Raw genomic sequence first — 18,219 nt, 5'->3', positions numbered from 1 at the left:
TATCAGATGAGCACTTCCACTTCAATTGTCTCAACGTTTTTATTTTTTTCAATGGGTCTTTAGTATGAAGTAAGTTTGGTGGTTTTGGTTCTACTATACGCCGTACGCCTGGGAATACTCCACAAGTGCATTGTGAAGCTTGTACTTTTTTAAAGGCTCCCTACAATCAACTTTCATTGTGTGTAGATTTCTTGCGCCTCCTGTGGACAGAAGTGGTAGTGTTTTTGAGCAAAAGGGTCCCCTTTAAAAACCCTTCTTAAAACATGAACTATATCAAAATAGCCAATCCTCTTGCGGATGATCTTGTTTACTCATCTAAGGCACACAGACGCATTAGTATTCAATTAAAACTATTTAAAAGTTCCTCACAGTAACTTAAAAAAAGGCAGTTGCAAAAATGGCGACATGAGACTACTACAGCCTTCCTCACGCTCATGTGACCAGAGGTGTGGTTTTTTTAAATTAAGCTAACACTAGCTTTTTACATCTGAAGATTGCATTCACGCTTAAAAAAAATCCTAAAAGAAGATTATCTTGCTGAACTAAACAAGTAAGTATCATAAACGTTTATTCTCTGCAATAATCAAATGAAAAAAATCCAATTGGCTTTTTGTAGAAGGAACCAGTGTGATGCTAAATTCCAGGGTTGGCCCTATTGCGCAACAAAGACAAAGTCCACCAGTGTGGGATTGGGCATATATGTATAGGGCATAAATATATTTATATATATATAAATATATATTTATATATGTATTTGTATTTATATATGTATTTATACATATATTTATATATATTTATATATAGAGAGAAATGGATATAAAATGTAAACAACCAACTGATTACAAAATTACATTAACACATTTCCAATAAAGCCTTTGCTGAAGCGTGAACAAACAAATTGCGTTCGACTGATTGCATTATATTGCATTACCTTTGATACAACTTGGAGAGAGAAAACACAGCCACACACTCGTGTGTCGACGCACAGAGACGCTCACAGTCTTGATTGGAAATGAAAATGATCAGTCAGCCAGTGTTTTGCAGGAGACAGAAAAGTAAACAATGGAGGCAGTCGCATTAAGACACTTAGACAGAAGTGTAATTACTGCTTCTCCATCGACCCAAATTTCCAGCAGGGGACCCATTGCTGAGGGTACTTAGCTGTTAGGAGTAAATGAGCTCACTTTATTGCCTTCTAGTTTGTAATGGGTCTCTCTCCCATACCTCTGGCCAGCGGTGCACGTCTTTAACCAATCACAATCAGCCCGCGCAGTCAATGTTTATTAGCTATTGTCTTGTACTGAGCAGACAATAATGTGCACTTGACTTGAAATGCCCTGTCATGACCACGGGAGGCTTGTGCTTATAACTTCAGCTCAGCGCAATTCAATCTCTAACTGCAGCTGAGAGGTGGAGGTGGTTCACTGCATCTGTTGATCCGTGTTTCACACACAGCGGCCGGCTGAATGTCGTCGTGCATGTGTTCAAACATCTACATTATAACTGCAGCGCATACTCCATGCGAGTAGTTATTTAAGATGCGATGTGGAGCAGTTGACCGTCAACACATTAGTACATGTGGTGCTTTTTTATTTTGTCCAGCTGAGTTATGACCAAACACCTCTGGTACATGCTCAGCTGAGCTAATGTTAGCATGCTAAATGGTGAAAATGGTAAAGGCGTAACCAGGCTAAACATGCTACACACGGACAAATAATGGTTCTTAAAAAGGCTTTGTGGTTCTATGAAGGACCTTCACCTAATGAAGATCCATTTTTTTCATTTGAGGCACCTTTATAGGTTCTTTGAAAAACTCTTTACGGAAATGTTTTTTTAAAGAATCCTGGTTTGAAAGATTCTTTGTCGAACCATAAATGGTGCCTTAAAGAACCATTTTTGTAAGGTTCTTTGAGGAACCTTTATAGGTTCTTAAAGAATCCTGGTTTGAAAGATTCTTTGTGGAACCAGAAATGGTGCCTTAAAGAACCATTTTTTAAGGTTCTTTGAGGCACCTTTATAGGTTCTTTGAAGAACTATTTAAGGAAATGGTTTTTTTTTAAAGTCCCTGGTTTGAAATGTTCTGTGTGGAACCAGAAATGGTGCCTTAAAGAACCATTTTTTTAAGGTTCTTTGAGGCGCCTTTATAGAGCGTATTCACGTGACGTCAGAATCTCAATCGCGCCATCTTGGGGTCCACTTATTAAATGTCAGAAGAAGTTGACCTGGCTATCGTGTCCGCTGTTTGATTATGCGAGAGCCCAGCAACCTCATGTCCTTCTGCATTACCAAAGAAAGATTTCAGCGGTTGGAATTGAATATTTGCAACGCTTTTTTACCTGATTTTACTCGCTCAACACTTTGTGGTTTACCCCTAGTTACCAGCACATAGCCCGGTCACATTCCTGTAAAACAGTTTTCATTTCCGCTATCGACCATGGGACATTAACAAATATTTCTGCGTTATACTTGTTGTGGAAATACCACAAATGTCGGAACATCAAGCGCCCCGTGTCTGGGTTCATATATGATCCGTAGTCGCACAGCTCCGCCTCCAGGACGAGTGTCTGATGAAGCCGCTTCCAGCTCCTTCAGGACCAGCAGTGCCTGTTTGGCTGGCCGTGCTGATGCTGTTCCCATGGAGCCAGTGTTTTATTTTACCTTGAAATGAATCAGAGTAAAGGCAGACATCGCCCGACGGAGTTGCCATGTTCATGGCTTCCTCCCAAGTTTCCATCCACAGTTCCTTTTGCGCAAGTGAACATTGATTTTCGCTCGGCGAAAAAAGCAAAAAGAGATTATTGACGAGAGTGTGTCAATGGAAACGTGCCCACAACCCGATGTATCAACAGAATAGTCCTAACGCTCATACGCCGGGTGAAGCCGAAGTAGATGCATGACAAGTTGAAGTAATAGCCTGTCTTGTTGAGCTGATAAACCCATATTCTGAATCAGTCCCACATCCAACAATGAGGCACAGAACCATAATCATTACATTACATATCCAATGCTGTTTGCAAGGCGTGCAGTTTATCCAAATACATTTACTTACAATAAGTGCATTCAAACAGAGTACACAAGGAAGAACATAGTCGAACAGAAAAAGTACCATAAGTAAGTACAATCTAAGTGCCAAGAAGTGTATAAGTGCTTTTTAATCCAGATATAAGTGGAAATCTGTGTTTTCAGTATATAGTAGGAATGAGCCAGATTTTTTCGTCCCGATGGAGACTGGGGAGCCTGCTCCACCACTGATCGCCCAGGAGAGGAGAGCCAGGACGGCAACAGTGATTAGCTGGAGGATTAGTATCAAGTCGATTCGACAAGTGCAGTAGTCTGCGGAGTTGCCGGTGACGGGTGTGTGGCGGTGCCCTGATTATCGGGGCCGACGGCCCCGATGAGCCCAGAGCACGCACCGCCAGAGACCAGTTTTTTTGCGGAGCCAGCGGCAGTAACCGCAACAGAGAGAGCGGAGGAGCGTGTCACAAAGCGGTGTCACAAGGCACACCGCTTTGAACTGAAATTGTGTCTCCTTCAGGATATAATGGTCATTTCTAAGGGAAGAGCGGCATACAAACAAGCAAAACAATGCCGTGGTGGGACCCCAACATGGCCGCCAGAGTTTTTTGTGGTCACGTGAGTGAATACGCTCTATAGGTTCTTTGAAAAATAATTTAAGGAAATAGTTTTTTAAAGAATCCTGGTTTGAAAGATTCTTTGTGGAACCAGAAATGGTGCCTTAAAGAACCATTTTTTAAGGTTCTTTGAGTCGCCTTTATAGGTTCTTTGAAAAAGTATTTAAGAAAATGTTTTTTTTTTTAAGTCCCTGGTTTGAAATGTTCTGTGTGGAACCAGAAATGGTGCCTTAAAGAACCATTTTTTAAGGTTATTTGAGGAACCTTTATAGGTTCTTTGAAAAACTATTTAAGGAAATGTTTTTTTTTAAAGTCCCTGGTTTGAAATGTTCTGTGTGGAACCAGAAATGGTTATTCTATGGCATCACTTTGAAGAACCATTTTCGGTTCCAGATGGCAGCTTAATTCTTCTGTGTGTACTAAGCATGTTCCCATTATTATTTAGCATGTAAGCATTCTAGCATCAACATTAAGCTTCAACCACTTTGTTAATGTTGCGACTGCAATCCAGGAGAAACCCCTAGAAACCTGTTTCCCCTGCAACGTAAATGAGAATGCAGTCGAGTTGTATCTGCAACTATGTCAATCTGAATTGTATTTTTTGGTGTCGCGGCTCTGCTTTCTGTCCCCTTTCGTGAAGCTTAAAGCCGGGAAGCATCCTGCAGGAGGATGCTGGGAGAGGACGATCAGCTGAAGGAGAGGGAGATAGAGAGGGAGGGAGAGAGGGGGAGAGAGAATCACTCACAGGCTTGCATATTATTAATCTTGTCTATGCTTAAGTATGCAGGAGGTGGAGTCATGATTACGTACAACAATATACGGACAACATAGGAAATAAGGTTGTAGGATATCTAGAAATGGCTACGCATTTCTTTGGGAGGTAAAGCTCCTCGTGCCGAAAGCAGTTGAGCATATTTGATGAATTCGATTGGACGAGCCCTCCTAAACCACGAATTGTTGTTTTTACATTTCCGTTTATGAAAGCGTTAAACAATCCAGATACTACATTAATGATTGTTAAACCTAAAATGTGTCAGTGAGTGTGTGTTTTTCCCTGAGTAGATTTTGCTGATTCATCTTGTCATGTTATACTTAATACTTTAAAACTTTCAGATGGAGCAAACACTGTTTATGTGTCTACAGAAAAGCACAGTTCAATGATGAACATCCTTTCTTCCTCTTCTTCCTCTTCTTCTTCTTCTTCTCAAGGACCAAAAACATGTAACCAGCATCACTGGTTATGCTGCTCCATACTTTGTCTGACCTCCAATAATAGAAATAATGTAATCTATTATAACGGAGACGCACTAGACTTACTATTTCTCTTTATTACATCATATTATAATCCCATTTGAGGCCCACACTCATTTTCCTACTTAATAATAATAATACAATTCACATTACATTTGAATCAATGTTACTGATAATTCACTCGACCCAATGGAGGTTTTTAGAATCTGAAATATTGTATGAGGATTTTTTAACAAAGGAACATTAAATCCAGTTCACGACTGTTTAAGAATCTAAAATTGTAGAAACTAAAACAAAAAAGCCGTACAGTCAGCTGGAGCTGAAGTCTGTGAGAGAATGACTCTACTTCTTACTTGATGTATTATCTCAGTGAACATTGAAGTGTTCTTCAATATGTTAGCCGGGGCTACCCTGCGATTGTGGTTGTGATTGACAGGTCGCCTCCCTCCCACATATACGCGTCTCCACGTCACCCCCCCCCCCCCCCTTGCTGTCACATGGTTCCTTCCTTTTACTGGTTGCAAAAATACAAAATGGCGATGGTCAAAAGTCCACAAACCAATGGAAGATGTCACGGCAACCACGTCTTATATACAGTATGAGGTATTACTTAGAGAACATGTATCAAACACAAGGTCCGCCGCATCGCTTTATGTGGCCCCTGGCGTCTTTAAAGACACGTGATCAAGAAATTGAAGAACAATATCCCGTGCTTTTATTTTGAAGGTTTTAGATTAACCTGTTAAGCCCCACCCGTTTTTTTAGGTTTCTGCTCGAAATGACATACCCAAACTAAAAAGGGTGTAGCTCTGCAACCACACAAGCTATTTGAATAATGTTGGTGTTATAATAAAGGGAACACAATGAGCTTTTGTTCAGATGTGTAAATATTAGCATATATGTTACTGGTTAAGAGTAAATAAAGATGAATCTTCTATTTTCATAGAAGTTTCAGGTTCGATTAGAAAAAAAAGCACTTTCAGGATGAATATATCCTGGATGGATGCACAGCAAAGGCCTAAAATCACCCAGATAATAATACAACTTGTGAACAGACTCTCTGCAAAGTTTGACTCAGAAAAAATAAAGCAGAACAATAGTTGGAGACTTTTTAGAAAAGAGAATTTAGGCGAGGTCTCTAAAATTTGCATTTGGGCACATTGAAGCACCATCTGTGCCATTTGACTTTTCTCATGTACCAAACCATGTATTTCACTTTCACTTTTACTGGTGATCAATACATGCAAATACATCATTATGTGGCTTTAAAACAGTAAATCAAAGATAAAAAAACGATCAAACAAAGTGGTGCTGTGCGCGTGCGTGCTGTGCGTAAAGCCGGTTTTTCTGTCACAGCGCAGCTGTTGCGCGCGCAGATATCTCCGCAGGAGAAGGGCGGATTTTAAAGAACGACACGTCATTGGAATACTTAGAGCCAATAGAATCGATTGGTACCAAGAAAGACAAGATTGACAGCACTGTGAGCCAATAGGAGACAGAAAGGCGTCGCCATATTTGAAATGTGAAATCCGATTCGCTGAAATTGAACTTCCTGACAGCTGATTATGACGCTTCCCAAAAAGTCCCGCTTTTTTAAAGGGACATACACTCACACTAAAGCCATGCCAGCTGGAATGCAGGAGAGAAACGTTTTTCTTCTTCTCAAGAACAAAAGTATGTTGAATTTGCTGAATGTAAAGCTATGAAGCGATTAATATTTCTGTGTTCTTTGGCTTATATCTCCGTGATACTTTGGTGCAGAAGGATTCTGTAAAGATATTTAGAATCTGTGTGAAGTCCTCTTGCTTACGAACATCTCTTCTTTTATGATTGCACAAAGCTACATGTCTAGCTCTGGAAACGTTCTTCTGGGGCGACACCTGACAAAATTATGATTATGATATTTGTATTTTTATTTCAGTTGGTGTTTGAGTTGTGTTTAAATGGCTCACTGATACTTGTAGCCCCAGTTGTCTTCTTTAATTTGATGTTCAAATAAACAATAATCAAATGCAAAGAGGGTTATTCAACAATATATTCAAGGAGTTTATAAAGTGTCTCCGGCCCTTTAAGAGAGCGGCCATGATGCTGATTTGGCCCACGGTGAACATGAGTTTGACACCCCTGACTTGGAGGGTCAAAGTGGAAACCAGTGGCATTAAACAAGTAGTGCAAGTAGCCGCTACCTCACCGGGCTTCCAGCTCCACCTATTTCACGCATGAATACGTCTCATTCTCATGTGAAAGAAATACAAATGTGTATTTTAAATAACGTTCCCATTATATCCACCGTGAAGCCACAATATGTTCATCGTGATTCCTGTTGACTCGAGACACTTTGTGTACGCATTGTGATGTAAAGTGCCGTAAAAGAGGTTTATAAGGTCACCTTTCAGGTCTAACAACCCCCGACGTGCTTTTCTCAATCATAGTCTGCTCCGTTGTGCAATAGTAGAGCCGTTTGAGGGGGTGTGGGGGGGGGGGGGGATATCTGTCCGTAAGCGATCCACTGGCAGTATTGAGTCTGTGTTTTTATTATCGTTGAAATGTATTATTGTCTGAGCCCTTTTTGCAGAGTGAGACGGAAGGGGAACGCTGGGAGCTCCCCTCGGGGTCAGGGGGTCACTGGGAGCCGGTGAGTTGCAGGACTGTGAAGTGACTTCCTGTGTTGTTATCGGAGGGTGACTAAACCAAACACAGACACCGCACCAGTGGAAAGAGTTCACATGCAGTGCATGTCTTCTCACAATTAGTCCGGCGAGTTTTAATTCCGGTGTTTGTTTTTTTAAAGGTTTTGACCACGAGCTTTTGAGCGTTTTTAGTTTTAATGCATTTCGGTGGTAACCCATAAAAAATAAATCCCACGCGGAAGTTCCTACGGAGTGTTTGCACTTTCATTCTTTTGGTCACTTTGGTTTCGCTGTTGGTTCAGTCAGTTTAAAGTTGTAATAAAAGAAGAAGTTTGACCCAAAGTAAAAGTCAGACGTTATTACTGAGCCCAGTCGGTCTGAGTTGAAGGTCCGTCCCACTCGGCCTCAACGCTCTCACTTTCCTCTGCATCTCAATGTCAAACTGCCCGTTTTGGTCTATCCGTCTTCTCCTGATGGGAACATTGACTTTTTTTCTGGCTTTAAGTGCAGGCAGTAAACGTAAAACGGTGCATATGCTCATTTTTTACTAACTTTTGGGGGACTGTTGTTTGTCCGAGTGACGGTATGTAATCCCGCTGCAACAGATAATGTAATAAAAAAACTACACCGTGAACAACACACTTTCAGAATAAAGCGTTGTGTGTGTTGTTGGTTTTTTGTGCCTCTTCAGACTCCCGGCTTTATTCTGGCTCACGGCTTTGTTCAGCTGTGGGAGGGAAAGCTCTTTGAATGAGGGAGCCGGAGCAGAATAACACAGCGCCTTACAAAAACAAACAAAAATTCTCTCTTGTGTTTTGTTATTGACCGTGTGAGAGGTCACTCCGGCATGTGCCTTCGCTACAAGCGCTCCATTTATTGTGAGAATTTTAATTATTTCGACATGGTCAGTTTTGGTTGGGGACTGATGGATTGATGGACTGGAGTGACGACATGAATCAATGCTTTAAATATAAGTTATTGATCCTCTGCCCGCTCACACCTCCACATAAGAATCAGAAACATGTATTTGCTACGTGTATAAGACACACAACGAATTTGACTTGGCGGCTGGTGTGTACATTAGACAGACGAACAACACAACAATCAACATAGTGCAAGAATTTAAACATTACATTTAGGTATAAGCAGGGTTCGTACGGTCATGGAAAACCTGGAAAAGTCATGGAATTTCAAAATGGTCATTTCCAGGCCTGGAAAAGTCATGGAAAAAACTTAAATCATAAAAGTTTTGGAAAAGTCATGGAAATTTGTTATAATCACATGTTCATTTACGCCGAGTTTGAAATAATATATATTTTTTTTTACGAAAGATGCTCAAAATATAAACCGGCATACTCTCTCAATACGCAACATTTTCTGAAATGTTCATGTTTATACCGAGATTTCAGTTTAGTCATGGAATTTTGGTTAAGTCATGGAAAATTCATGGAAAGTCATGGAAAAGTAATGGAAATCCCTTGATCAAAATGTGTAAGAACCCTGGATAAGATCAAATAAAGTGTGAAAACAGATCACAGTGCTGTAGACAGGGCACTGTAAGTGTTAAATATGAAGTATAAAGCGGTGAAGGAACACATCTTTAAACCATCTATATCTGTGGCATTTATTTTTTAATAAGATGACAACAAATTGAAATGGGAAGGTATTTAAATCCGTCGATGCTCCTTTACGGCTTCCGCGCGGAGACGTTGTGCTGATGACAGGCACCAAAATTAATCCTAATCTCCGGTTTCGCCGCGTATCGCGTTGCGGACACAAAGGCATAATTCTAATCCGCGCGTTGGAATTGATACACAACCGGAGTGGAAACTATATTTGCCTCTGCCACGCAGCTTCAATTAAATTACCAATAGGCTAAGTGCAAGTGTAACTAAATATAGCTGTTTGAACGGGGTTTGACCCACAGAGGAATGGTGACGACCGAACTCGGCCCGCGCCGCGGCGACGATATGAAATAAGGGAATTTAAAGTGTACCTGAAGCGGCGGGTCGCGGGGGTTCGGCGCTCCACTTGCCCGGTCGTGTTGAAGCTGTCAGGCTTTGCCCGGCCTTATTAAATGATCAGCTCCGCTGTGTATTGTCACAGGCTGGTGGGTTTCTGGCAGCGGCGGCCCGCGAAGCTGCGAAGCACCGATGCCAAAAAGCGGCTTATCTTGATGGACGGGTTCATTATCACCTTCTAATTACAGGTGGATTTTCAGGTGTATTCATTACCCGCGCTGACCGGGGGTGGTGTGTGTGTGTGTGTGTGTGTGTGTGTGTCCGGGGGTTACTGTTACCACAGCTGAACTGCAGGGGGTCAGCTGGTGTGTGTCGGGGGGGTCCAGGGGTTCCTGTTTCAGCTCTGCTGTAGGCTCTCTGCAATATTCATGAGCTCCGTGGGGATCGGTGTGCCTCGTCTCAAACTGCCGGGGTTACTCCCTCAAACACGAGCACAAGTGTCGGTGTGCGTATGTACTCTATCATATACTTTTTTGTCGTTTTATGCTTGAATTTTTGGAGTTCATGCAGTTGGAATTGAAGCTGATGGTGGTCATGTATACGGTCATATTTGTTGATCCGTACCGAAGCGTTCGGTTTTTATAAATTGCATTAATAGCGTTCCTTTTGGGCCACTAGGGGGCGGTGGAAACGAGCCGTGAACTCTCCATCGACATATCACTTTTCAAACCGTTCCACATCCTCGCACACAGATTAACATTATCATTATTGTGTCTGCTGACCATCTAAGTGCATTTACGTCTCTTTTAGCTCTGTTTTTGGTCTCTCCCAACAAGTGTTCAAATACATATCTGACTCTCACTGAATGCTGCACCATGGTCACCAGCTCGCTGCTGGTCGGTGCTGAGCGGGTCGTGTGCACTTGGTTTTTAGAACTTTTTTTTCTTCTTAAAACTACGCCAATGGAGCAAAAATAATGAGCTAAAACTGGCAATAAAGTTCAGATTCGTCACTATGAGGATTTGAGGCCAGGGCCCCCAGTGCACACAGGTAAATATGACCACAGCCCCCCCCCCCCCCCCCCCCATGTGCTCATAGTCTCAGCTAAGCCCCCCAGACCCCTCAGGACCCCAGAATGAGCTGGACCACTTGGGACCCCCTTTGCATCTACCTTGCGAAGGTCCCTGGGCCCTTCAGTGCTGAAAGCCTAAACTCGCCCCTGGGCCCCAGGGTGCTTGTAAAAGTACCCCATTCAAAACGTACTTAAAGAACCAAATGTGAAAGTACTCATGATGTAGATGATCCTATCTGCCTGATGGATCGTCTGGGTCGTGGAATTCCTGCTCATGACTACGCCACTGTCCTGTTGAGACTCCGAGGAAGTATCCTCCCCACCGCCATCTGCCTGATGGATCGTGGAGGTCTCCATCGTGGAATATGCCTACTATGAACTATTCATACACTCTGTCATATTCATTGAATGTATTTTAACTCTAAATCTGTCCTTCTGTACACATTACATCTATTGCATCTGTCCATCCTAGGAGAGGGATCCTCCTCTGTTGCTCTCCTCCAGGTTTCTTCCCTTTTTTTTCCCCCTGAAGGGTTATTTGGGAGTTTTTCCTGGTCCGATGTGAGGTTTTGGGGCAGGGATGTCTATGTGTACAGATTGTAAAGCACTCCGAGACAAATTTGTAATTTGTGAAATTGGGCTATACAAATAAACTGAATTGAATTGAATGTATAATGGCACATTTTTAGAATAATGAGGTCAAATGTTCCGTCCTTAGTTACAGTCCGCTGCTCATGTGTGACTTGTTTGTGCGCTCTCTCACATTCCATAGTCTTGAATGTGGGAAGAACATTTTATTAATGCACAATGGACGGAGTAGAACTGGTGATAGAGTTTCAGTAAATTAATCCGAGAGACATTTAACGACAACAAAACAATATCTGAATGTGAGTAAAATCTCTCACACTGATGATCGCTTAATCTGGTTCCCAGGCGTCTAATATCCAAGGATTTTATTCAAGGTTTTTATTGTCATTGCACAACAGATGAGGCTTGGTTAATGTACGTTTTGGGGTAAGTATTATTTTAATAAATGTACAGGGGCCGATTGAGCTCGTCTCTGGGGTTAATCCCACCCTGTGGCCTTGAAAGGTGACTTTCAACAATGCCAACCATTTTCTATAAAGACATGTATTCCTGTCATATTGTCGATTAAACACGAAAGTCATATTATAAAAGTGTCAGAGGCGGTTTAACAGCTTCAAAAGGCTGGATCACACAGGTCTGACCCCCCCCCCCCCCCCTGGCATAACGCTGATGGAAAACACTCAGCAGCTGATATCTGATTTAGCGTTAAAGACTTAATTCAGCTTATACAGAAGTTACATTATGCTTGATCACCTATTATATGACCTCGGCTTAACCCATCACAAGCAACATCATATTACAAATGGTATTTGATTTCTACAAAAACAAATGACGGCCCTTCACCTGTAGCGGTCCTCACGAGTCGTTACGTGGCCTCCCGTAAGCATATCATGCATTACGAGTGCATTATGATGATTGATGTAATCAGAACATGATTTCATTAACATAATGTGCATAACAGGTGGGAGGTTGAATGCTTATCTGCTGGACCCTTTAATGATATACTATATATATTGATACGATTGTAATGGACACATCTTACTTATCATAATGCAACCCAATGCCGCGTGCCACTCAATCGGTCTCTACTGTGCCGAGTATAGCAAATTATGAAAAGCTAGCATGTTCGCGTGACTCATCGTCGACTCGTGCGGTTGCAAACCTCCGTCACCAAGCTTTCCAAACATATTATCCTTTGTCCTGCAACATCTGCATCCGGAGAGGCGTGTGAATCCATATCTGAGCGTGCACACGGTTGCTGTTTTAAGCAACTCGAGGATGGAATTAGAGCTTTGTGTGTGTGTGTGAAATAAGCCAGAAATGTACATTTTCCTTTGCAATAGAGATTGGAAAGGTTTTTTTTTTTTAAACATTTGTGTTCCTCAATCCTAAAGTATAAATCTGTAAACCTCCCTATAACCTTTAAGTTTTCTCATTGTTTCGCGGTGTAAACGAGGCCGATCCCTCAGGAGCTCTGGAGCATGGGACGGGAACAGCTGTTGCTGTATCGCCCGCAGCCGCATTCAGACCGGCGTCAGCGCTGATAGATATGTTACCTATGGCTTGATTGAGAGTGCAGAGAGTGCTTCTACTTTGTGATCAGATATGAGACGCATAACACGACTCCATCATGTAACCGTAAATATATATATATACATATACAGGACTGTCTCAGAAAATTAGAATATTGTGATGAAGTTATTTATTTTCTGTAATGCAATTTAAAAAACAAAAATGTCATGCATTCTGGATTCATTACAAATCAACTGAAATATTGCAAGCCTTTTATTCTTTTAATATTGCTGATTATGGCTTACAGCTTAAGAAAACTCTAAAATCCTATCTCATAAAATTTTAATATTTCCTCAGACCAAGTAAAAAAAAAGATTTATAACAGCTGAGTGTTTGTCAAGGCTCAGAAACCCTTGCAGGTGTTTCGAGTTTATTAGACAATTCAAGTGATTTGTTTAATACCCTACTAGTATACTTTTTCATGATATTCTAATATTTAGAGATAGGATATTTGAGTTTTCTTAAGCTGTAAGCCATAATCAGCAATATTAAAAGAATAAAAGGCTTGCAATATTTCAGTTGATTTGTAATGAATCCAGAATGCATGACATTTTTGTTTTTTTAATTGCATTGCAGAAAATAAAGAACTTCATCACAATATTCTAATTTTCTGAGACAGTCCTGTATATATCTATGTTTATATATATTTATAGACATATAATTATATATATAACTATATATACATATATATATAATTATATATATATATAATTATATTTATATATTTATATATAAATATATACAATTATATATATATATTTATATATATATATATAATTATATATATATAATATAATATATATGTATATAATGATCTGTTGGATCATTTTATCAACTCTTTATTTGTATTTTTTTTGAAGATTCTTAAACTATTATAAATGTGGGAACCAATATTTTCTTTTTTTAACTTTTTGGAACTGAAAATATAGTATTGTACTTTTTTTGAGCCACTGCGACACAACCAAACTGTTGAAAGGAGTGCATTGCATTCAGAAAGAACGTCTTTCTCCTTCCAGTCGGACGCAGGCCACAGTTAAGCACCTTGTGATCCTGAATTCGACACCCTGGACGCTCCCGCGCACTTTTTGTTCTCACTTCAGTCAAACCTCAGGACACAGTTGTTTTCATTTCCCCCTTTTTTTAAGATCTTAGAGTAAAAGTAGCAACGCTTCAGTGAAGAAAATACTCTGGTACTAGTACAAGTCCTTATAAGCTCAGACACAGAAGTATATTAGACTAAATGTAGTTACATTGTGAAAAGTATGAGTGCTCATTACACAGCAGAATGGCCCCGTTTAGACCATTATATTATCACATCATTGTTATGATGACATAATGCATGAGCAGCATTTGTATGTTGAAGCCGAGTTTGAAGTGGTTATATACCGCTGGCTGGTTTACGATGTAACAAAGCATCATCCTGCTTTGTATATAATACATTGTGTTTTGTGCGTGAAAATCATAATCAGTCAAATAAATAAATCTAGTGCACTGAGATCATGTTGTTGAGAGAATGGAGGTTTTTTTTGCAGCCTTCATCTTTTTTAAAATGAGATGTGGAAACCTCGTCCGGCAGAATAACAATCAACTCCGACTTTTGTTTTGAAATGTAGGACGTGGTTCTAGTATCCTTCTGGATGGTGTGTATGACCTTATGTAACAATGATGTAACCATCCGTGTGTGTGTGTGTGTGTGTTTGTGTTTGAAAGGACATGGTCACAGATGCTATATTCAATTCACAAATTAAAGTGAACACCACACGCTTTGTTTTAAGAGGCCTGCTGTTTTATTTTTTAAGACATGTGACTGATTGGAGTTTTCACTCCTTCCTGTTTGACTCGTTCTTTTTTGGGGGGATTAAAACGGGCAAAACAACTTCATCCAAACAAAGAGGTCACGATCAAACTGCCGGACATCGGTATTTTTTAAAGTCCTGGCCACAGCCAGAATGTAGAGGAGAAGTTTTGAGTGGTAAAAAAATGGAACTACCCATGTAAAGTACTTCAAAACTGTACTTGAGTATAGAACTGAAGTAAATGTGTATGTGGATTATGATGCATCAATAATGTTTATTATTGGAGTTTTTGACAGATTTATAGTTTTTTCAACAATGCAATATTTTATTTGAGTTGACATTTACTACATAACTTTTTATATGATGGAATTACAGCTCAGTTGCACTTTTTTATTAAAAGTGATTCAGTGGCATGTAGTTGCATGTTATGTGTGATCCCTAAAGGGACATGAGAAAACTTTATAGTTGTCGTAAATTGTATTAATTGCAGCGATCACAATCATGGGATTCAGTGTATTTTTATCTCTTCTCTTTTTCATATAATTATTATTATTATGTTATGTCCTCTTAGGACTAAGCTACACTCGCACTACACATTATATTTTCAGTCTACGAAGACACATTTGAAGTAATTCTGTTTATTTCTTTACACATGTAGAGTACAACTTCCTTTAAATGTCCAAAATCCAAATATTACACAGTGATCATTATTATACATTGTAATGCATTACTGCCATGGCCCCATTCACGGCCCCTGCATCTATTAAGATCAATGAGTTTACATATGATTATACGTCATAATTATAATCAATAGTGCTTCCGGCCATCATGTGCATTACCTTGAAGGCATGCTGTGTTTTTAAGTGAGATGTGCCACTGTGTTTCAGGGTGAACCACAACAATTTTTAATTTTTTTACCATTTTTATTAAGACTTTGTGTCACTTTAGTGAAGAGAAAAGGGCAAAACAGGAAGCTCCAGATATGTCAAAATAAAGTTAGTTTCCTTTTCCTAATGGATCTGAGCAGACGATCTGTCCCTGTTTATTTTTACGACATTAACACAATACTTTTATTTGTAATCGTATTATATAAACACATACCTACCTACTGAACATGTACTTCTCTGTAGGAATGAAGCGTTTTCCTTCCACTGCGCGTGGAAAGCAGCTCATCTAGAGCTGACGTCATCTAGAGCTTTAAAAAAAAAAAAATTCCAAAAAATTCGCTTGAATTTTCAGTGACCCTCTTGTATTTCTTTTCTCTTCCAAAAATGAAGAAGAATAAAAAAAATATATATATATCTTTACTTTTATTTTGTATTCGTCCGCCTGCGCTTCTCCCCTCCGCCTCCTTCCGCGCCGCGGAGCTGCAGTGATGTCGGCGCGCCTGGGTCATATGAAGGTCAGCAGCCTCGGAAGGGTTCATGCAAAGTTCACTCGCATATATTAGGCAATTCAATCTTTCATTCTCGGTGGCAAAAAAAAAAAAACTAGTTGGAAATGAGCTGCACGCGGGGACGGAGAAGCCATTCGTCATCGGGAGAGGAGAACGAGCTTTTTAAACGCCGTGCGTCTTATTATTTTGTTGATATTGGAGAAGAAAGATATCCTCCAAGCTCGTGCGGGATTTGACGCTGCTGGCTACCGCGGGATTTCAATGACAACACGTCGGGATATTATTATTATTATTATGATGACCATGAAGGAGTCCCGTCCACTCGTCCGCGGCAGCGCGCGGACCGGACACGACGCGAGGAAATGGCAAATGAGCGTTTAGAGCAGCCGCGGTGCGTTTTTGGTCCGAAATAATAATTCATGATTCCGGTGCGGGACGAAGCAGAACAAGAGGAGCGCAATCTGCCGTGTCAAGAAGAAGAAGAAGGAGAAGACGAAGAGGAGGAGGAGGAGGATGAGGAGGAGGAGGAGGGGGGGAATCAGCAGAGTTTTGATGGAGTTGTGTGCGCTCATGTCGGTGCTTTTATTTATCGATAACGCACAAGACGTATAGGTGAACGACGCAGCCGGTCATCATGTTCGACTGCATGGACGTGCTGGCCGTGAGTCCCGGGCAGATGCTGGATTTCTACACGTCCAGCCCGTCCTCCTGCATGCTGCAGGAGAAGGCGCTAAAAGCCTGCATCAGCGGACTGGCGCACAGAGAGTGGCAGCACCGGCGGAGCGCGCACTGTAGGTCCAACTTCTCCTCGCCTCTTGTTGTGTGCGTGTGTGTGTGTGTGTGTATATGTGTGTTGCTGTTGTGGTGGTTATTAGCCTCTTGAGTGGTGCTGAGTGCAGTCTAATGATGAGGCACAACAAGTTTGCCGGTAAAAAAGGGGCCCCGGCTCTCATAATTATACTGGTTATTAATGATCGTAGCAAAAATTGCACTTTCGGAGTAGTTGGAAAACTCGTTGGGCACTGGACCCCTGAACGCATCACGCGCTGCATAAAACAAACAAACAAAAATAGGATTAATTCAGAAGAGGTTTATTTTAATTATTTATTTTAAAGAGTGACAGGATGTTTAAAAAAGTGCCATTTTTCGTGAGGACAAAAAGAGAAAAACAAGTTTGTTGTTTTTATTTGTTAGAAACTTTTCTCTCTCTCTCCACCCAAACGTCATCGTTCACCACCGTTGCGCCGTCATACATTCCCAGCAGTGGAAGCCGCTGATGTATGGCTGCTCTCAGATCAGTTCAGAAAGCGGCGGCGCTGGAGGAATGCGCAGAGTAAACACGGGCGGCGTTTGCACACTTTCCTCCTCCCCCCCCCCTCCCCCTCCTGTCATGTGCGGCTGGGGGGAGGGGGGGGGGGCGGCCGGCGGCGAGCCGCGACCTGCGCTCCGTGACACTGATTTAGACAAATGACCCCCGCGGACTTTTTCCAACAAGATTATCGCAACATGTCAGCCTCTCCGTGTTGAATTAGGCCGAGGCTGATCGATGGCTGCCGCGAGTCGTTGTCCAGGAGACTAAGTGGACACTTTAAGGGCAGCTGCATTCCTGGTTATATCAGAACGTATAGGTGATAACATCTGTATCACAATAAGAGCAAATAGAAACGCATCGATGCTGGATAGTTTGCCTAGAAAGTATATTTAAAATGTCTTTTTTTTCCCTCAACTTCATTTGTTGTAAATATTTTGTCCAAGATCTGGATGACTTGCTGAGCTCGTGGGGCACTTGTCAGTGTTGGTTTTTCCCTGTCACCCTGCTGCTGCTGCCACCCCGTGATTTATCCCCATCTGATAACGAGCAGCCTCCAGCTGTCATTCCTCAGGAAGTGTTTGCTCAAGGGCAGCCGGGCAAAAAAAAAGGGGGGCTCTTATCAGTGGAGGGAAAGCGCACAGAGGACATGTTGCCACTTTAAACGCTCCGGTCTGCTGCAGGTCAGGGTTTTGACGAAAAAGCTCCCTGAGAGCTAGACTTACTGATTATTATTATTTTTTTAGATGAATAGTTTGGCCTCTAAATTCAAATCACGAGTTCCCAAAGTGCAATGTTGCAGTTTCTAAATTATTTTTATCCCAAAAGCCGCCCAGAATAACTTCATTGTATTTGTAAGAGAGCGAGAACATCTTAATTTATGGCATTTTTGCTTGAAAAAATATTTAAATTATGAATAACCATGTGTTTTCTGTCAATCATTAGTTATCATCTAATAATGTTTAGCTTTTTAGAACAATAATAATGATACAGCAGCGTATGTTATCTATTC

General features: G+C 41.1%; 1 protein-coding gene and 1 long non-coding RNA gene across 4 annotated transcripts in view; one reads left to right on the top strand and one right to left on the bottom strand.

The window, feature by feature from the left end:
• Positions 1-3,520: 3,520 nt before the first annotated feature.
• LOC130197920 (uncharacterized) lies at positions 3,521-9,672 on the bottom strand. The gene is made up of 2 exons (XR_008832545.1): positions 9,510-9,672; positions 3,521-4,322 (listed from the first exon to the last, which is right to left on the bottom strand). It is a non-coding gene; the product is annotated as an uncharacterized LOC130197920 (long non-coding RNA).
• Positions 9,673-15,870: 6,198 nt separating this feature from the next.
• LOC130197772 (retinoic acid receptor beta-like) overlaps positions 15,871-18,219 on the top strand; it is a 72,142-nt gene continuing 69,793 nt past the window's right edge. For 2 of the 3 annotated variants that reach the window (XM_056420654.1, XM_056420663.1), the window contains exon 1: positions 16,473-16,689. In XM_056420654.1, the coding sequence (XP_056276629.1) occupies positions 16,533-16,689 (157 nt within the window). In that variant the 5' untranslated portion in view covers positions 16,473-16,532. Of the gene's footprint in view, positions 15,905-16,472; positions 16,690-18,219 lie in introns of those variants that run through there. The other variant, XM_056420671.1, reaches the window with a different exon arrangement.

The sequence above is a fragment of the Pseudoliparis swirei genome, chromosome 1 (genome assembly GCF_029220125.1).
Source record: "Pseudoliparis swirei isolate HS2019 ecotype Mariana Trench chromosome 1, NWPU_hadal_v1, whole genome shotgun sequence".
In the NCBI taxonomy this organism is placed as follows: domain Eukaryota; kingdom Metazoa; phylum Chordata; class Actinopteri; order Perciformes; family Liparidae; genus Pseudoliparis; species Pseudoliparis swirei.
This window is presented reverse-complemented; position numbering and strand designations above follow the sequence as displayed.